At 40.0% G+C, this 22,248-nt stretch overlaps 1 protein-coding gene across 1 annotated transcript; it reads left to right on the top strand.

The window, feature by feature from the left end:
• matn4 (matrilin 4) lies at positions 1 to 21,909 on the top strand. Its single transcript, XM_062415602.1, has 12 exons — positions 1 to 102; positions 909 to 1,067; positions 1,998 to 2,229; positions 5,877 to 5,999; positions 15,991 to 16,113; positions 17,434 to 17,531; positions 18,352 to 18,483; positions 18,738 to 18,921; positions 19,069 to 19,221; positions 19,924 to 19,933; positions 20,446 to 20,543; positions 21,851 to 21,909. Exons 1-12 carry the CDS (start codon positions 16 to 18, stop codon positions 21,907 to 21,909), a joined length of 1,458 nt encoding a protein of 485 aa, XP_062271586.1. The 5' UTR covers positions 1 to 15.
• Positions 21,910 to 22,248: the final 339 nt, after the last annotated feature.

Raw genomic sequence — 22,248 nt, 5'->3', positions numbered from 1 at the left:
CATGAGTTTGAGACCATGAGGAAGTTCATGATTGACATCCTTAACACTCTGGATATTGGACTCAACGCCACCAGAGTCGGAGTGGTCCAGTACTCCAGCCAGGTACGACAGGCACAGAGCCTCTGCATCTTCATCCATATTTTCTTTATTCTTCAACATTGTGTTTTTTAAAGCTAATCTTCTGTACATCTTCATTATTTTGTCCCTCTTGTTGTAAAAGTTGTACTGTTTAACTATTTAGTTTGAAGTATAAGCTATTAAACCTCTCAGACTTTAGCAGAATAACTTTTTATATTAAACATTTTAATCCGACAATAATGACATACAGCTAAATATTTAACTATTCTGCTTTTACCCTAAATTACTCTTAAGTGTTTTACTCTTTGAGCAATGTCTGTTTAATCAGCGGCAGTACTTAAAGTTTTTTTGAGTTGAAAGTAAACATTATTCCCATTGCTTACTTTAATAAAAATGATGATAATGCGTCATTGTATCGCATTCAGAAGGGATCCAAGTGGAAGAACAAATCTAACCTGCAAACAAAAGACTGAGCAAAAAAATTGCCAAAAAGGGAAACTGTTTTGTACTTGTAACATCATGGTCGCAAGCAGAAATCTTCACTGGACAGTCACTTTAGGAAACTGTCTGCAATGAATCAACAGACTGTCCATTGGTAGAATTTTTATTTTTTAATCATGTGTTTAATCATTTTCCTTTGCTTGCAATATTTCCCAGCTCCTTTTGAAAAGAGCACATATTGGTAATTGTGCTGCTGCAAAATCAAACTTTTTTCGCTGCAATAATCACAAAAAAACCCCCTGAAATCCTAGAGGGACTCTGACTCTGCTTAGATGAATACAATAATTGAGTGAAATACTGTCTTTAAGTCTCACTACTTTTCTCTTCAGGTCCGCAGTGAATTCACTCTGAAGGCCCACAGTAAGCTGGACTCCACGGTGAAAGCAATCAATCGGATCATTCCCCTCTCTCAGGGTACCATGACCGGGCTCGCCATCAAATATGTGATGACTAATGCCTTCACCCCCGAGGCGGGAGACAGACCAAAGGTGCAGCACGACATACTGCATGTCTCTCAGTCTCTGGAAAACTCTTGTTTAGACCAACACAGGCATTTGATTTATTGTTTTAGGTCTGACAAGGTTTCTGGTTTTGATGTTTAGTCAATACATTTCTCTGACTTGTTTGTAGTGAACACATTATTACATTTCTTTCATTAAATTAGTGAAATACGGATCTAATGAAACGTTGAATAGACTAGATGCTGATCTGACATCATCATCAGCACCACTTAAATACCACTATCATGTAAATACACCAAAGTTTTTGTTATGGAAAACTTCATTTGTGAAGCAGGAATGTGTCATTGATATAAAATAGAAACAGTTCATATCATTTAAACCCATAATGACTTTGTTTTACCACTTGGGGGCAGCACTAACAAGTAGTGAGAGCTACACTGATATCACCATGTGATCAATTTATTGCCAAACAGTTGTTTAGGAAATATCTGGCTCTTTAGCCACAAAATACTCCGCTATTTTGACCAGTTAGTCTACAGCTAACTGTGTCTGCTGTCTGGTGCTGAGCAGGTAGTGTACAGTGGCATTTTAGAGCTTTTCTCTGCTGCCTGCTGCTGCAGCCCAAAATGACACTATGAGAGCGCTGAGAGTGAACTTAAACAGTGAAGTTGCAGCCAGACAGCTGAACAATGAACTGAAACTCACTACACTGCTCCATAAAGCCGAGCGAAGCTGCAATCACTGATAATTCTCTGTGGGATCATCACTACGAGCCACGACCAACACATTACACACTGACAGACCATATTGTTATATGTCGAGTAAAGTCACGCCAACCAAACTTTTCTAATATACTTTCAAAAAGGATATGTGCAAATGTCTCATAACTTTGGCAGTTGAGTGTGTGTGTGTCTTCCTCTGAATTTATCACCGTACCACCTTCCTGCTCTCCCTCAGGTCCCAAACGTGGTTGTGATCGTGACAGATGGACGTCCTCAGGACCGTGTGGCAGAGGTGGCAGCTGAGGCCAGAGAGAAGGGCATTGAGATCTACGCAGTCGGAGTCGCCAGAGCTGATATGACATCACTGAGGGCCATGGCATCCCCACCCTTCGAAGACCACGTCTTCCTGGTGGAGTCCTTTGATCTCATTCACCAGTTCGGACTGCAGTTCCAGGACAAGCTCTGTGGTAAAAAATAATCTATTGAAATCCAGATAATACACTTTTAGCATCAAGTAACACTTGTTGGGATTTTACAATGACTTGGTTTGGATATAGTATACATTACAGTTTTAGTGCATTTTAGTTTTCTGTGAGTATACGAAACACAATGAAAAACTGAAAAAATTAAATAATGTTACTGGCATGTGAAAACTGAAACTGACTTTTCCAAGAGGAGTCATTCTTTATGGATTTGACATATTTTTATAAAATCCCCATCTGAAACTAGTAAAGTCATTTTATGCCACTAATAGATTATTTTTTATTTGAAGCTACCTCAACATAAGACAAGTCAAAACGTTCAGCCAAATCTCTGGAATTTAAATTTTATGCTACTAAGACAACATGAGATTCTATATGTAATTAAAAACAATACGAATGTCTAGCTGGAATAAAAAAAACAAAAACCCCACCATGCCCATCTAACCCCACAGAACCTAATACTTTTCCATAACAGCCTTCTCAAATCCCTTAAGTGCAAGATATTTCCTAATGCTGCTATTCTAGACTGGACGGCAGCTGTAAAAAATGTTTTTCTTTTAAAATTTGGCTTTCCTCAGTGGGAGATGGAAAAGAAGAGTAAAGGCAGGTGAACAGATAGTATAAAAATGTGTATGAATAAGAAGGAATGAATGAAGTGAACTATCAAAACAGGCATCAAAAGAGGTGGTGGTGCAGATTTAGAAAAGTGGTACTCCAACCAAGACAGTCAGAAGCTGGTGAGATTACTTCTACTGGTTGGTTGATGTGATGCATGAAAGAGAAGCAGGTCCAGGAGTGAAAGCTTAAACCTTCAAATGTTACAACATCCACAGAAATGAATGAGGGAAAAGGTTAAGTTAGCAGATATAGTCTTGACTGAGATGTTTTTTCTTGTTTCGTTACTTCACTTTTTCCTCACATCATAATGACTGCTGCAGTTATTTTTTCCAGCTGTAAAATTTGTCAGTTTTGAGAATGTTGAAGATCCCTCCAGAGATGTTTATTAAAAAAAGTTCAATTACCTGGATAGAAATCTTAAAATTGACAATCCTGAATCTATAAAGATACAAATATTGCTCATTTTAAAAGTTTAACTGCTGGATGCAAGATGTCTCACACTTGTGTAAGTTGCATACTGGATCAAAATTGGCTTTAAACTAGTTGTGATGTCACAAATCATGCTTAAACTGAGATTAAAAGTGAGCACAGAGAAATCTTTTAATTAATAATGATAATCACAACAACAGTATTGTCTGTAATATGAATTTAGTTAAGACTAATAATGACCATGATTATGATCCTGTAGCTAGTTATACTGGAGCTGATGGTATGGGTGCTGATGTTGATCTCATATGGGTGCAGGTGTGGATCTGTGCCTGGAGTCGGACCACGGCTGTGAGCACATCTGTGAGAGCTCCCCTGGCTCCTTCCAGTGCCTGTGCCTGCCTGGATACACTCTGAATGACGATGGGAAAACATGCGCAGGTAACAAAAACTTGTGCAATCAAAATTACACAGATTGCACAAGTGGAATGATGATCTATGATGGCAAATAGGTTCACACATTGACAAGTGTATGATTCTTCCATAATTGCAATGTGTTTTAAACCATATAAAACAACCAACAACATGCAACAGACAGTATCAATTTGGTTATTAAGCATGAGGGAACATTGAGCAGAGGCAGATTGTCTTTACTGGTACTAGTTGCAACCATAGACTGTATATAAGAAATGGACGTAACATCCGTGACGTCACCCATTGGTTTGTGGACTGCTGCTCGGAGGCCAATAGTATCGGATCTGAGCAGCGCCAAATATAAAAATTTCACAAATGAAAATCATACTGCATTGAAGAAGGCTTTAAACTAGCGATTGAGACCATAAACACATTTTGAAAACGTTTACTGAGGTTAGAAATCAAGTGAGAAGTTGGTGAATTCTCCATTGACTTGTATAGAGACAGAAGTCCTTTTGACACCAAAACGGTGGCCTTTTGATAGAATGCAGTTTTAAGTTACTTCCGTGTTGGCCTCCGCTCAGAGGACCGGAACTCCCCGCCTGGTTGCAACCCTGTCTTATAGACATTACATTTATATACTTATTTGCAACAGTGAAAATGTTTTTGGAGGAAATTTAACGCTGACTGGATTCAATCTTCTATTAACATAATGATGTTTAAAAAAATGAAGTGTTCACTAATAGCACCTGGTTTTTTTTGCCAAAATATCCAGTCTTGCAGTACAATACCATTTTAACTAACATTAACCAAGGTGTTTTTGTTTCCTAAATCCAACAACACACAAGACCCAGGATGATAAATGTGATAAACGTTGTGTTTCATTCACTCAAAGATATCGACTTTAAATATATTTTAGCCAGCGATCATGTTTTAAGGAGAGAGGGTTGCCAGTTGAGATAGTAGATAAATCTCAGCATATGTATGATGTTTAAAAACGGATCAAGGGTTTAAGAAGTTTGGATGCAACAAGTGAGATTCATTGATCCAGAGTTAATGATAATGGTAGTAGTGACTCATATCTCATCTTGTGTATGTTTGTGTGTTTCAGCCATTGATCTGTGCGCTGAGAAGAAGCACGACTGTCAACAAATCTGTGTCGCCTCCCCTGGTGCTTTCACCTGCGACTGTAACAAAGGATACAAACTGAATGACGACAAGAAGAACTGCACAAGTCAGTCTCACATGCACACAAACACATTTAAACACTTCACCACAAATAGGGTTGAGATAGTTATTAGTTACCTGTTACAAAAGAAGTCAGTGATGCAAAGTAATTTGATTACTTTGCATTACTTCTGGATTACTTCAATACCAAATATACAATATTAAAGGGCCAAACCCAGAAAGAATTGCATGGCTTTTGCAACTGCAAATGAGAAAAATGATACCTTATTCACAAAGTACCTGCAAAGGGAGTAAGTTAGGTAATATTGATACATTCCCTTTCTATGCAAATGAGCACTGTTGCAAAAAACATCTAATTCATAAAGACCAGCACAAGTTGCCACACAGTTAGGGTGGATATTTTTTATTAAATGCACCTTTTAATCTGATTAAATATTTTTCTGTAACTGTAACAGAATAATGACCTTCTTTGTATATTAATTACGTAACGCATTACATGCACTCAGTTACTCCCCAAGCCTGACTACAAAACACATACATACATCACAAAACCAAGACACATGCAACAGTCACTGCTGATAGCTCATGGTTTCACATTAAGAAGAATTCATGTCATGTTCATTCATGCTGAAATGGATTCTGACCTTCACAAGCTGCTGATTTCTTTGCTGCTTCATGAGTGTTTGCATCATGTTCCTCCTGCAGACATTTATCACAAAGACTGTTTTTGTGTGTTTTTTTTTTTTTGTAAATCAAGAAAGATCATACTGTAGCTGTAGTTTTGGTCTAGGAAACATTTTGAAAGGTGTCATGCTACTTTGACAGCATGTAGTACCTTTTCAAACCCTTTAGGAAGTACTTCAGTGGGGATCTTTTCTTGTTTCATTTATAATTTATTGTTTGACAAGAGGAACATAAATGCAGTCCTACACATTTTGCTGCCTTTCGCACTGCTGCTTATGGCCTCGCTGCTTTCCTCCCCTCAGTGATCGACTACTGTTCGTTTGGGAACCACAGTTGTGATCATGAGTGTGTGAGTGTGCTCAACGGCTATCACTGCCGCTGTAACGAAGGCTACAGGCTGCTGGAAGATGGCAAGATCTGCCAGGGTAAGTAATGCATACATTGTAAGTAACACACAAACATATCGACCGATGTCTGCTGAATCACACTGTAACCCTAACACACATGCATGGTTTGAGTTGGACCATTTAACCTTCTCCAATTGGAATATGGTTTAACCAGCTAATGAGATTATTTGGAAGAACAATCAATCTGCTAAGTGATGAATTTATTTGGTCGCTGCTCGTCTGCACTCTTACCTCTCACAACATGGCAGCAACACTCCACTGAACATTTTCACAGATGTGTCATAAACCTTTTAAAACTTTATGATTCAGCTGTTATAACTTCAGGATCAAATAACACATTCCCTGTATCCATGTGGAAACACAGATTATCGGATCACTGACTCTGAATTTGGAACACATTTAAAGTAATTTCATCTCCGAAATGATGCCAAACTGCGGAGGATGCATTATTTAAGTGATAAAGTTGCACTTGCCCTTATCCCTGTCCAAGTTTAGGAGTAATCAAATGATGGCAATAATAAGTCAGATGCTCCAGCAAATATTTGAACTATATTACTACTCAAGGTGTCTGGATATGAGAAAATGAGCAGGTAATCGGCATGCACAGGAGAAAAAATCACAAGCAACCATGTTTTTAGGTATATATATAGATGCAAGCGGCCAACATGTTTATACACGACAGTTTTCATACATGCAGCCAGGCACAGATGTCTCATAGCTACACAGCAACACCTGCAGTACAGGATCTTGTGGACGGAAAACTGAAATGAAGACAATTTACAACCTGTGGATACAACCTAGCAATGAGCTGCTATTCCCTTGAAGCCCTACAAATCTTCAAAGTACAGCTAACACACCGTGTAATTGTGTTGTCCATTTAACCCAAATACCACAACAGTGTTACAAAATAGTCTGTTGGTTCAGCTGTTTTTGGCTTTTTGAAAACACCTGGTTTACGAGTTATATATATATATATATGAGCTCATCAAAGGTCGTGTAGGTCCATAATTGTGAGTCATATTGATAAAAAGTCTGCAAAGAAAACAACTGAATATCAGATATTTGTTGCATTTATAATCAACCCCATTCCTCAGATAGTTTAGGGTTAATTGAGTCTACTACAGAAGCCCTGAAAGTAAAGTGAGAATTTTTTTTCTTCTTCTGGAGATCCAATTTCTAAGTCTGATCTAAATTCTTCGCTGTACTGTTTGAACCAACAACAGGTGAAAAAAGGTTTAGTCGGGATATTCTAGGTTCTCTAATTTTGGTGGGAAAAATCTATTTTCACAGATGGGAAAAAATTGTTATAATGATCCTAGCAAAACTGTTTTTCACCTGTTCTTGAGTCACACACAGATGAGAGAAAAAGTGAGCTCATAGGACTTTATGTTTCAATCCCTCTGCATTTTTTTAAGATCTTAAGTGGGAGAGGGGCTAATAACTTCATCAGGGTCATCAGGTGGGCACCCTCCTTCATTGGCCCACGACACCTCCAGAGGGCTCAACAGTGACATCCAGTGTCCCAGGTGCTCTCCCCTCCACTTTCACCCCTCTTCCCAATCATTTTGCAGCCCAGTTGGGATCCTTTCTTTTAAGCCAGATCCAGTTGCTGCTTCGTTCGGCAGCCCCTGACATTGATTGCTTGTCGGAGGGCCGGGCCTTGAACTCCCATCCTTTTCAGGAGCTTAGACGTTGAGGTGGCTATAAACCCTCTACAGCTGACCTCTACAGGGAAGACCTTGGTCAGCAATATTGTTCTGCCTCTGCTGCTAGGTCTGCATATTTCAGCCTATTGTGATTATACGCTTCAACCGCAGGCTCCCACGGCACAGTTAACTCCATAATGTATAGGGACTTCTGCGAGGTTGACCGTAGGATCATGTACGGTTAGGATCGAGGATCAAATTGGTTGGCCTTTGGCCTAGGTCGACCTACATTTTCCAGTCCCAGGCAGCATCCAGGAGGGTCAACTACATCCTTGCAGATGGTTTCCCAAGAAGTTGTCAAATTTCACAAAGGAGATGGTGTTTGACAAACCGGACGTCGGTGGAGGGAGGGCATTGGTGGTGGATATCCTTCGTTCCAAGGTAATCGCCAGTTGTTGCAGGACCCTGTTGTGCCTCCAGGTGTAAAATTCTTGGGAGAGACTGATTTTGCAGCTGGTAAGGATATGCTGTAATGTTGCTGTGGTTTGGGAGAGGTGAGATGATGGATCTTCTCCAACCCATTGGTGTAAGTTCTTGGGTGTCGGAAGAACATCATAGGTTGCTCTGATGAAGCTGATTTGGCTTCCTTCCATCTCCCACAGATCTATCCAGGTGAGTTTGTGATAATCCAGGTTCTCCCAGCTAGTCCACTGGCCCTGTTTGGACTGTGAGACTGCCTACGCACATCTCTCTGCCTCCTTTTGCTGCTGGATCTCAGCCACAACCAGCTTTCTTCTTTCAATGGATGCAGCCTTGTGTCTTGTTGGATGACTTGCTCCAAGACCAAGAACACCTCTTACTTGCCGCACCTGACCCACAATGTCTCCATGCCTGACAGCCGATACTGTCTGTTGGTCCACTCCCTCTCAGTTGCCAGTCTGGGAACAGTTGCTTGTATAGCAGCATCTTGCGACTCAGTCAGGGTCATGTCCAGCCTCACTTTGGTGCATTTGTACTCTTTGATGAGGCTTGAAACAGGCACTTCTAGAGCACCATGTCCATACAGGCCAATATTGCTTAGCAACGTGGGAGTCCAAGCCACTTCTTGATGTATGAGATGATTGCTTTAGTTAGTTTGCACATCTCAGCCTTGATGATGGACACTTTGTAGACTGTTTGTAGATTGCCACATCAGACAGGGGAGCAATCCAATCTGCAGGCACCACAGTTTCAACTTTCCAGCGACGCCTCTTCTCTTAGTTGATTGCTCTGGTCTGAGTCTCTGAGACTGATGATGTACCAGCACCCTAAACTCTTGACAGACTGCTCCAACGCCATTGGAATGGGTGTTATGGAATCTCTGGTCCACGAGTTATCCTCAGACGATGGATATGATGAAGCTTATCCAGCAGCCGCTTGATACATGCAATGGTTTATGTAAAGTAAGGGTGGTGATGTCATCCATATAGGTGCGGTAGGAGCTGTCCAGACTGCTCTCCTGTCTCCTCCTACAACCCATTTGGATGCTGAAATGATTACTTCTACAGTATATCCATGGTTAAGCCTAGTGGGAAGATGGGGCACCCTGCCATTATACCCACTGCCAAAGGTTGCCTGGTTGTTGTGTATTATGTTGTTGTAATACAGAACTGCAAATCTTGGAAGTAGTTTTTGACCAGATTTTTAAAAAGACAATAATCTAGATCAAAGATTGGACTTTTCAGAAATCGGATTTCCAGAAATTAAAAATAAAATAAATAACTCTCACTTGCCTTTCAGGGCTTTTGTAGTCTGCTGTCGCCAAAACTTTGGCATTTACTAAATTGTAATTCTCCCCTGATGAGTCACTTACACAAAAATGTACACAGAAACAACTAAATTTTTTGGCTCAAATATTGATATACATTTTTTCGAGAGCAGTTAAGTGGCAATGTCTAGACACATACACAAATCTTGACTCAGTTTGCATGTGTGTGTTATTTAGCCATTGATCTGTGCGCTGAGGGGAAACATGACTGTGAGCAAATCTGTCTCAGCGAGCCGGGCGTCTTCACCTGCGACTGCAAGGAAGGATACACACTCAATGAAGACGAGAAGACCTGCAAACGTTAGTCAGGCCCTCACACAAATACATACCCACAAACACATATTTATTGTATGCAAGCAAGAAAAAAGTCTGCACACCACAAACCCCAATGCAGGTAGATTTATTAGGATATCACCACGTGACTTTTCAAGCTCAATGCTCTTCTTCAGACACTATTTTACACTAAAATGACATGTTTGTGTTATTTAGCCATTGATCTGTGTGCTGAGGGGAAAGATGACTGTGAGCAAATCTGTCTCAGCGAGCCGGGCGTCTTCACCTGCGACTGCAACAAAGGATACAGACTCAATGAAGACAAGAAGACCTGCAAACGTTAGTCAGGCCCTCAAACAAATACACACCCAGAAGCACACATTTACAGTCCTGACGCATTTATCTCACAGGGTCAGTGGCATTTGTCCTTCCATGTTTAGTGGCAAGAGAAGTGGTAGTCTGTAGGTTGCTGAAATTATTGGATTGATATATTTGATTATTTTGATAAGAATTGGTTATTGGTCAGAGTAAATGAACAGTTTAAAGGCATTACTTTGGACTCAGGGACAACATTATATTAACAGATGACTCATAAAAAACATAAGGAACTGCAATCCCAAATTGCAACCTTTCAAACTAATGCCTAAGATAAATGTTCTCCTTCTAAGCTTCTGACTTGCTTGTGCTCATGCAAGCAGACATAGAACCACAAACACACCACGACAGAGGAAAACCCTTAAAATGACAAACTATTTTACACTGAAATTACTTGTTTGTGTTATTTAGCCATTGACCTGTGCGCTGAAGGGAAACACGACTGTGAGCAAATCTGTCTCAGCGAGCCGGGCGTCTTCACCTGCGACTGCAACAAAGGATACAGACTCAATGAAGACGAGAAGACCTGCAAACGTTAGTCAGGCCTTCACACAAATACACACCCAGAAGCACACATTTACAGTCCTGCCGCATTTATCCCAGAGGGTCAGTGGTCTCTGTCCTTCCATGTGAAGTGGAAAATAAGTGGTACTCTGTAAAATGCTGGATTTGATTGATTGATTTGATCATTTTGATAAGAATTGGTAATTATTCAGAGTAAATTAGCAGTTTAAAGGCATCACTTTGGACTAAGGGACAACATTATGTAATCAAAATATGAGCAGATGAACCATAATAAACATTAACTGAAACCCCAAACTGTAACCTTTCAAACTAATGCTCAAGAGAAATAATCTCCTTGTGTGGAAAATCTGAGCTTCTGACTTGCTAGCGCTCATGCGAGCAGACATAGAACCACAAACACACAACGACAGAGGAAAACCCTTAAAATGACAAACTATTTTACACTAAAATTACTTGTTTGTGTTATTTAGCCATTGACCTGTGCGCTGAGGGGAAACATGACTGTGAGCATATCTGTCTCAGCGAGCCGGGCGTCTTCACCTGCGACTGCAACAAAGGATACAGACTCAATGAAGACGAGAAGACCTGCAAACGTTAGTCAGGCCCTCACACAAATACACACCAACGCACATTTACAGTCTTGACACATTTATCCCAGAGGGTCAGTGGTCTCTGTTCTTCCATGTGAAGTGGAAAAGAAGTGGTACTCTGTATAGTGCTGGATTTAATTGAATGATTTGATCATTTGATAAGAATTGGTTATTGGTCAGAGTAAATTAGCAGTTTAAAGGCATCACTTTGGACTAAGGGACAACATTATGTAATCAAAATATGAGCAGATTAATCATAATAAACTTAATTAACTGCAAACCCAAACTGCAACCTTTCAAACTAATGCCTAAGAGAAATGTTCTCCTTGTGTGGAAAATGTGAGCTTCTGACTTGCTTGCGCTCATGCAAGCAGACATAGACCCACAAACACTAAAATTACTTGTTTGTGTTATTTAGCCATTGATCTGTGCGCTGAGGGGAAACACGACTGTGAGCATATCTGTCTCAGCGAGCCGGGCGTCTTCACCTGCGACTGCAACAAAGGATACAGACTCAATGAAGACGAGAAGACCTGCAAACGTTAGTCAGGCCCTCACACAAATACACACCAACACACATTTACAGTCTTGACACATTTATCCCAGAGGGTCAGTGGTCTCTGTTCTTCCATGTGAAGTGGAAAAGAAGTGGTACTCTGTATAGTGCTGGATTTAATTGAATGATTTGATCATTTGATAAGAATTGGTTATTGGTCAGAGTAAATTAGCAGTTTAAAGGCATCACTTTGGACTAAGGGACAACATTATGAAATCAAAATATGAGCAGATTAATCATAATAAACATAATTAACTGCAAACCCAAACTGCAACCTTTCAAACTAATGCCTAAGAGAAATGTTCTCCTTGTGTGGAAAATGTGAGCTTCTGACTTGCTTGCGCTCATGCAAGCAGACATAGACCCACAAACACTAAAATTACTTGTTTGTGTTATTTAGCCATTGATCTGTGCGCTGAGGGGAAACACGACTGTGAGCATATCTGTCTCAGCGAGCCGGGCGTCTTCACCTGCGACTGCAACAAAGGATACAGACTCAATGAAGACGAGAAGACCTGCAAACGTTAGTCAGGCCCTCACACAAATTCACACCAACACACATTTACAGTCTTGACACATTTATCCCAGAGGGTCAGTGTTCTCTGTTCTTCCATGTGAAGTGGGAAAGAAGTGGTACTCTGTATAGTGCTGGATTTGATCGATTGATTTGATCATTTTGATAAGAATTGATAATTATTCACGGTAAATGAGCAGTTTAATGGCATCACTTTGGACTCATGGACAACATTATGTAATCAAAATATGAGCAGATGAATCATAAAAAACATAATTAACTGCAACCTTTCAAACTAATGCCTAAGAGAAATCTTCTCCTTGTGTGGAAAATGTGAGCTTCTGACTTGCTTGCGCTTATGCATGCAGACATAGAACCACAAACACACAACGACAGAGGAAAACCCTTAAAATGACAAACTATTTTACACTAAAATTACTTGTTTGTGTTATTTAGCCATTGACCTTTGCGCTGAGGGGAAACACGACTGTGAGCATATCTGTCTCAGCGAGCCGGGCATCTTCACCTGCGACTGCAACAAAGGATACAGACTCAATGAAGACGAGAAGACCTGCAAACGTTAGTCAGGCCCTCACACAAATACACACCAACACACATTTACAGTCTTGACACATTTATCCCAGAGGGTCAGTGGGGTCTCTGTTCTTCCATGTGAAGTGGAAAAGAGGTGGTACTCTGTATAGTGCTGGATTTGATTGATTGATTTGACCATTTGATAAGAATTGGTTATTGGTCAGAGTAAATTAGCAGTTTAAAGGCATCACTTTGGACTAAGGGACAACATTATGTAATCAAAATATGAGCAGATTAATCATAATAAACATAATTAACTGCAAACCCAAACTGCAACCTTTCAAACTAATGCCTAAGAGAAATGTTCTCCTTGTATGGAAAAATGTGAGCTTCTGACTTGCTTGCGCTCATGCAAGCAGACATAGAACCACAAACACTAAAATTACTTGTTTGTGTTATTTAGCCATTGATCTGTGCGCTGAGGGGAAAGATGACTGTGAGCAAATCTGTCTCAGCGAGCCGGGCGTCTTCACCTGCGACTGCAACAAAGGATACAGACTCAATGAAGACGAGAAGACCTGCAAACGTTAGTCAGGCCCTCACACAAATAAACACCCAGAAGCACACATTTACAGTCCTGACACATTAATCCTATTTCCACTGCAGGAACTTCTGGGTAATTTTACGGGGCTGTGACCATTGGCGCGTGTCTCCATAGCAGGAACCACCCCGAAAGGACAATTTTCTCGAACTTTGATGGGGGCTAAACGAGTCCCTGCCTGTCGGTACTCCAAGCAGCCACGAAAAACTCCTGGGTGGTGCTTGAGGTTTACTCGGTGCTGATTGGGTATACTCAAAGCAGAATGTGGCGTCAGCAGAAAGCGCAAAAATAATTGCCATTTTAAAAACCCAGCAGAAGAAGAACAGTGGTAGAAAGCGTCTACACTGCAGGAAAAAAGTTAATGGCGTCCACCGCCATGTACACGAACCAGGCGGGGAGTTCCGGTCCTCTGAGCGGAGACCAACACAGAAGTAACTTAAAACTGCATTCTATCAAAAGGCCACCAGGGGGCCTCATGCCCCTCCTGATGCCCATATAAGTAGAATCCATGTTTTTATTTTTCCCTGCATGCACCTGAAATTTTCAAGATGGCGCTGCTCAGATCCGAAACTATTGGCCTCCGAGCAGCAGTCCACAAACCAATGGGTGACGTCACGGATGTTACGTCCATTTCTTATATACAGTTTATGACACAAACACACAAACCTGAACAGGGCAACCAGCTCAGCTCCTTCCATGTTTACCACCTCGTTCTCGCTTTCTTTGTTATGCTTTCGGCGCGTCACCTCTGTGATGTCACGATCAGAGTCCGGTGGGTCCTATCTGGCACCTACTCTGCTATGGAGACACAATGGCCTAGAGGGTCGAGTGAGAGGACGTTCCTGTAAAGGTCCCGCCTCCTAAGTTTTACCAGGAACTTCTGTAGTGGAAACAGGGCTATTAATCACAGAGGGTCAGTGTTCTCTGTCTTTCCATGTGAAGTGGAAAAGAAGTGGTACTCTTTATAGTGCTCAAATGGATTGATTTATTTGATCATTTTGATTGGTATTAGTGTTTGGTCAGGCTAAATGAACAGTTTAAAGGCATCACTTTGGACTCAGGGACAACATTATGTAATCAAAATATGAGCAGATGAATCATAAAAAAAACATAATTAACTGCAACCTTTCAAACTAATGCTTAAGAGAAATCTTCTCCTTGTGTGGAAAATGTGAGCTTCTGACTTGCTTGCGCTTATGCATGCAGACATAGAACCACAAACACACCAGCACAGAGGAAAACCCTTAAAATGACAAACTATTGTACACTAAAATTACTTGTTTGTGTTATTTAGCCATTGACCTGTGCGCTGAGGGGAAACACGACTGTGAGCATATCTGTCTCAGCGAGCCGGGCGTCTTCACCTGCGACTGCAACAAAGGATACACACTCAATGAAGACAAGAAGACCTGCAAACGTTAGTCAGGCCCTCACACAAATACACACCCAGAAGTACACATTTACAGTCCTGACGTATTAATCCCACAGGGCCAGAGGCATTTGTTCTTCCATGTTAAGTGGAAAATAAGTGGAACTCTGTATGGTGCTGAAATTAAATGGATTGATTTATTTGATGACCATTTTGATAAGAATTAGTAATTGGTCAGGCTAAATGAGCAGTTTAAAGGCATCACTTTGGACTCAGAGACATAAGGTGATCAAAATATGAACAGATGTCTCATAAAAACATAATTACCTGCAACCCCTAACTGCAACCTTTCAAACTATAGTGCTTGACAGAATTTGTCTCCGTGTGTGGAGAATGTGAGCTGCTGACTTTACTTGCTTGCGCTCATGCATGCAGACATACACAACCACAAACATACCACGACAACCCTTGAAATGATGTGGTATTTTGCAATGTAAAATGACTTATTTGTGTTCTATTTAGCCATTGATTTGTGCGCCGAGGGAAAACACGACTGCGAACAAATCTGTATCAGCGCTCCTGGTGTCTACACCTGTGACTGCAACAAAGGATTCAAACTCAACAAGGACAAGAAGACCTGCACAAGTCAGTGAATTAAACACACGCAAAATAATTCTCATCATCTGTGTTCTCACTACTGTATCTCTAAAGTATTTCAGGTGGTGTTTTGACATCTAAAGACAGTCTGATGCTCTAAATGTGCTAAAGGAATAATTCACCATTTTAGAAAAAGAATGCTTATTTGCTTTCTGGTGGAGTTGGAGAAGATCTATACCACTATCTGTACTCTTAAATATGAAACTACTGTACATTCATCAGCTGCTTAGCTTAGCAAAAAGTCTAGCAGCAGGAGGAGGCAGCTAGTCTGGCTTTGTAACAATCTACCACAAGTATTGCACAATATGGCAGTAAAATGGCCAATTGTAACATGTTTTTGCATGGATAGAACAAACATTTTAATTAGTGAGCATAACAATTGTATTTCCCATAAAGTGGACATTTCCTTTAATGGACAGTGGTAATGGTCAAATACTAAGCCCTCAAAAGTACAACAGCACTTGTATGAATATACCTAGTTAACCCCCACCTCTGGTTTGCTTGTATCTTTGTCTGTGTAGGTGTAATTTATATGTAATGTGTAAATGAACTGTTTCTGCAGACATGGACCTGTGTAACACAGTGGAGCATGGCTGTGATCACCAGTGTGTCAGCACTCCAGGATCTTACTACTGTGTCTGTCCTGAGGGACAACTGCTGCAGGACGACGGCAAGAGCTGCGGCAGTAAGTCAACTCGGTTATTGTCTGTACAACATAAACACTTGACCTGCCCAAACAGACACTGAGGTACAAACTCAAAACCATTCAGAGAGCAGGTTTAATCCAGACCTCATAATAGTGCGTCTCCTCAGTTACAATCATGAAAAACACAACTTCATCTACTAAGTAAATTTGCAGAAACTCATCACTATGCTGCAGTAAGAGCTGCAGGTGGATTAGGCTCCTGTGGGTCCTTGGGGACCTGACAGCAGGAGATGCAGGATAAAGGTGCAAGACTGGAGCAGGAGGTCACTATCGATACTACACTTGTATCATATAAAACAAGAGAAGAGACACAGATGACAATCTCGTCAAAACCAGAAATTAGGGACATGAGCCCAGGTCTCTGTTGTGAGGGCTGAGTGTTACCTTTGCCTGATATACAGTATATTATGAATCAGGTGTCAGGACGTTTCATTGACACCATAGATCAATTATGGTAAAATCAGATGAACCAAACAAACATTTGCTAAGATGAAGATCAGAGCAAAAGAAAACAGTGGGTTATTTCTTAAGAAATGAACTTCAGATGTATAAGAGAATAAAGTAAGTCCCTCGCTGATGTTAAAAGCAGCTCAGTTATGTCTGGGAGAAACTGGCTGGACAAAGATGATGATCTTTTAAATTTTCTCATCCTCTGGGGAGGCTGAGCGAACCTGCCAGTAACCTTCACACAGTGCAGTCCCTCATTTATCATCCTTTCAAGATTTAATCTGACAGAGCTCTGCTCTGACTGATGCAGACAACTGCAGGACATCCTTTGTTTCTATGACAACGCACATGGTATCCAGAAAAGCAAAACATCTAACTTTTTTCCCAGTTTTACTACAGTGGGTCTGAATATTGATGTCACCAGTCTGCTGATTTCATTGAATGGTTATCGGACAATCATTTTTATACAGGGATAATGGCAATATTTGAGACTTTAAGAACAACATATACACCACGATTATTTAACATACATTTTTTTTATGACAATCTTTAAATTTGGTGGTTGAAAAAGCACTGAAACTACAAAGAAACAACTGACCTGTTGGTGCAACTGTTTCTAAATGACTGCATCTCAAATATACGTATCTTTAAAGTGTATTGTTACTTGTCAGCCGTCTTATTCTCCAATATCATATATTTATATCTCTAAGCTATGAAGTTGATGTATTGGCCAGGATTTTTAACAATTAAAAATAGAGCTTCACAACAGAAAAAATACGTAATACCTAAGTTCTAAAGAGCAAACATCAGCTGACTATGTTCTCAGTATATTTCCTCTTTCTCATCTGTCAGCCTGCAAGTCTGCCAACATTGACCTGGTGCTTCTGATCGACGGCTCCAAGAGTGTACGCCCACAAAACTTTGAGCTTGTCAAAAAGTTTGTCAACCAGGTGGGTCATGTTTTCATATTAACAACTGCACAGTTTTAATGTCACTGTTTCATACCTCAGATAACAACAAAAAGCTAAATGTACAGTAATGTTACAATGCTAAATTTAAAATGATTCATATACAATAACTGACTTCTACAGAGCTGTTAGTCTTACAGATTGATTTTCAAGATAATAGTCTATTGAAAGATAGTATACATTTTTATTTAAAACCAAAACAGGTAATTAGTTATTTTATAACTTGTCATTTTCCTGTTTTGTTGAGTGCAAAAGCAATATTTGATTCGTTGAATTTTTTATGGTTTGTGTGATATTTACAGAGCTGTCTAATTAAACATGTTTGACTGGCTTGTTTAAGAGCATAACAAGAAGGGAGGTACACACAGCAACACCTTAACTATATTAGTAATTTATTAAAGATAACTGAACTTAACCAAACAAAGAGATTGAAAGTCAAACATCTGGTTAATGTTTAAACCAGTGATAAACTAAATACAATCAATCAAACCAAACTGAGTGCCTGAAAAGCACCAGCCTTCCAGGACGGGGAGAGACAGCCATCGTGGAATAATCCAGCTAATAAAAGCCCCAAGCAGGTGACACCAATTCCTTAAAGAGGTGGGAGGGGACAGGCCATCTGGGAGAATCTGGAAAAAGGAAAACTGAGGCAGGAGAGAGGGAAGCAGAAACATGCCAGCACAGATTCTGTCATAAGGCCCGGGGCCGTCCAACTGTGTCCAAGTGGGAATCTCCTTTTTGAAATTCACTAAAAACTATATAAACGAATAAATCATAATCATAACCTCCTCCTGTGCTCCAGGTTGTGGACTCTCTGGATGTGTCCGTTCATGGTACCAGAATTGGTCTGGTCCAATACTCTAGCCGGGTCAGGACAGAGTTCCCTCTCAACATGTACCACACTGCAGATGAGATCAAAGCTGCAGTCATGAAGGTAAAGTTTTCACACCAAGCAATTACTGTATGAATTATCCTCAGTTTAGAGTTTCTGAGATAAGTGGCAGAAAATTGATGGAGGGAGTAACTGATTACAATTATGACTGGATGAGCTAGCAGTACATGTCTGATGATACTGGCTCAAAGTCAGACGTATAGTCGTAGACGTATAATGCTGGCCCTCATCAACTGTGTATTGACTTCAGCTACAGTACACTTACCGCTTGAACTGTTGTTACTGTCCATGTCTAGGTTGACTACATGGAGAAAGGTACCATGACAGGTCTGGCCATAAAACACATGCTGGAGAACAGCTTCTCAGAGACAGAGGGAGCTCGTCCTGCCAGCCGCAACATCCCCCGAATCGGCTTGGTCTTCACAGATGGACGCTCCCAGGATGACATCACAGAGTACGCCAAGATGGCCAAAGAAGTCGGTGAGTCACTATACTGAGACTCAACTAGTGCAAGAGTTAAACCACAACCAGTTTGTTTGTTTGTTTTTTAATCTTAGTGATGGTGGTGTAATAATCTGATTCTGATTCCAGTCAGATTATTGACATTAAATGTATTTGTCTGTGCAGGTATCACCATGTATGCTGTGGGTGTTGGAAAAGCTGTGGAGGACGAGCTTCGTGTGATTGCATCAGAGCCTGTGGAGAAACATTTCTATTACACCTCCGATTTCACTGCCATCAGCAACATTGCTGAGAACCTCAAACTCAACATCTGCCCAGGTACAATATTATATCATTCAAAACTCAACACATGTAAAAATAATCTATCATTTTTGTGTGACAGCATAATAAAGAGATGTAGTATATGGTAGTACTTAACATTTGAAAGGGCTGTAAATCTCTTTGACTGCCCATGGGTACACTTTCGTGCAAATTCTGTTCCACTACATGTGTGCATAAATGTATTTAAAAGTAGATCTGAAGCTAATATGAAGCTTCCATCCAAATGAGTCAAATCAAGTCTTCTGTGTTTCAACGTTAGTCTTTTTAATGCCAAAGTCTCTTTTTTTGTTACTATACTTCCACCACAGCTCAACAGGGAAACACTAAGAGGGAATTTGATGCTAAAAAGACTGTAAATGTGTCAGATATCCACTTGATATGACTAACTCAGACTGCTGAAGCCTCATATAAGCTTCACATTTACTTTTAAATGCATTTTTGGACAAATGGTCCCCATCACTTACACTGAAGCACATTTGAAGGCGATATTTTAATAGTCAATATGAACAGGGGGAATGATTGCAGAGAGGAAAACCTCTTTACTGTTCATATGGACAACTAACTATTGTTTTAAACCAGTGGTCTCCAGCCCTGCTCCTGGAGAGCTACTGCCCTGCATGTTTTAGGTATCTCCTCACTCTAACTCGTTATCAAGCAGCTGAGGCTCGTCAAAGGGCTTGATAACGAGTTGATTATTAGAATCAGGTGTGTTAGAGTGAGGAGATACCTAAAACATGCAGGGCTGTAGCTCTCCAGGAGCAGGGTTGGAGACCACTGTTTTAAACACACTCGAAAAACTGAAACTATCGGCCTTCAAAAGTGTATGTGTATTCACTGAAGCATCGTAACCATAGTCAAACAAATGTCAAAATAAATGTATTTTCGAAAGATTTTGTTCCCCCCAAATCAAACGACGAGTGTGACATTTGTCCCAGAGTGTGCATAGATGGACAAGCTGCTTCAATGATTTATTGTTGTATGGCTCCATCTAGTGACGGAAATACAATATGACAGTTGAAATAAAAAGAGGCAACAATAAAACATACAATGTACATGTAAACTCCAAATTCGCAATGATGTTACTTTTAAGTGTTTAGACAACCAAAAAAGTATAGGAAGTTTCAGAAAAAATAAATTGTGTTATTCATTCAGAGTTTGTGTAAATGTATTTTACTCTTTCCCTGTCGTCCTCTCTTATCTCTGTATCCCTGTAGAGGAAAGTCAGGGGGAGATTGAGGTGAAGGACCCCTGTGCCTGTGAGAGCCTGGTGGAGTTCCAGCAGGCCACCATGAACAGCCTGGAGCAGCTCAACCAGAAACATATCCTTAAAAAAAGATACCTTCATCCAAATTCTTTAACCTTAAGCAAGGAACTGGAGCCCCCTGGTGGCCATAGGGTTGTGTTTTCCGAGCTTTTTGACTTGTGACCCCTTGAATTGTGATAATGTCTACTTGTGATTATGACCAGTTCAACAGAAGAGTGATTTTTATTGTATAATTTTATATGTTTAAAAAGCCCTTGAAACACCTAAAATACTTATATTTCACAAGAAAAATAGCAAAGCGTCAAATAAAGTCATTTTTTATTTATATATCCCAGTATCACAAATCAAACATTAGAGAATGAACCAAAAACATTTTTTTCCCACAGTGACAGGCAGAGACTCTTATTGAATCTAATTTTGACCTGTCAAGATGTTTGTGGAACAACAGGAATAGGTACCCCACCAAATTTGGGATATTTCTCTATAGATTCCTGCTAAATTACATGTCGTCATTGGTTCCAGTGGTTATATTTTATTTTAAGTGATTAATTCAGTTTTAAGGCCAAGATAATGTACTTTACAGATGTGGAACTATGATTGTAGTTACATCTGTGTTTTCACTGAATTGGACTCTGTTGACCCAGAACCTTTGGCAAACCCAAACCCATCTGTCCCGCCACATAAAAAAACAATCAGTGGAAATATCAGGTGATATCTGTCTGATGTTCAATCCATGACATCTCAAAAGACTAAAACCTACGATGAATTGATCCACTAACAAGTATTGTGTGTATCAAAACTGTTAGTTGTCCTGCTGCCAGAAATAATCACTAGAGCACCAAATGTGGATTCATCGACTGCTTAAAATAGTCCTTTACGAATGCACCATTCACTCCTGCTTGAGTATGTTTTATTAAGAAAAACAAACTATTGTGCCCAGCTGTTTTAGTAAATTACTGAGCCTTTAAAAAATTTAATTTAGCTGTATATTTGACTAAATTTTAAAGACTCATGTCTTCAGTAGAAGCAACTGGGCTAGGGACTTAAAAAGTATGAAAGACAAACAATGGTCTTTTTAATGGCATGTGCATAGGAAAATCAATGATTATTAGATTATTGGAAAACATCTTTTCAAAACCAATACAGAATATGGTCTAGATGAAAAGTGCATTGAGATAACTTAAACGTTATATAAATAAAAGTGAAATTGATCTGACCCCCCAAAAAATATATTTGTCTAAATTGTGAGCTGAAAAATGTTTGACATTTTTCGAAAGCCTGATGGATGTACATGCTTTTATTTATGTGCATATTCACAGTAAGCGCCTGTATGTCTGTATTATTCCTTAATCACCTGACCACTGTCTGGTATGGCGGCTCGTCTGGAACAGCTGGAGAACCAGCTTCTCTCCAAGAAGTAATCTGGATCATCACAATGAGTGAACATGACGTCACACAGGAAGAACAGAATAAAGAAGAGGAGGGCACATCCTGGAAAGATCTTCAAGAGGCAAAATCAAAAACTCTACCAATCAATGGACAAACCAAAGTGTCTTTTCACGAAGCCTTTGTAGCCTTCAGTAGGTCTGTTGCTCTTCACTCTCATAGAGAATTATCTGACAGCTTGTGACATAAAATTATACTTCTGTTAAAGTTGTAAATTACATCATTAGTAAACTTTTTGTCTTAAAAACAGCAACACCACCTCCACTTTCCCTCCTATCAGCGTGCCAAGCCGAATGATGAATAACAATAAAAAT

This window comes from Scomber scombrus, chromosome 3, assembly GCF_963691925.1.
Source record: "Scomber scombrus chromosome 3, fScoSco1.1, whole genome shotgun sequence".
NCBI classification, from domain to species: Eukaryota; Metazoa; Chordata; class Actinopteri; order Scombriformes; family Scombridae; genus Scomber; species Scomber scombrus.
Note: the sequence above shows the minus strand (reverse complement) of the source record. Positions and strands in the feature narration are given on the sequence as shown.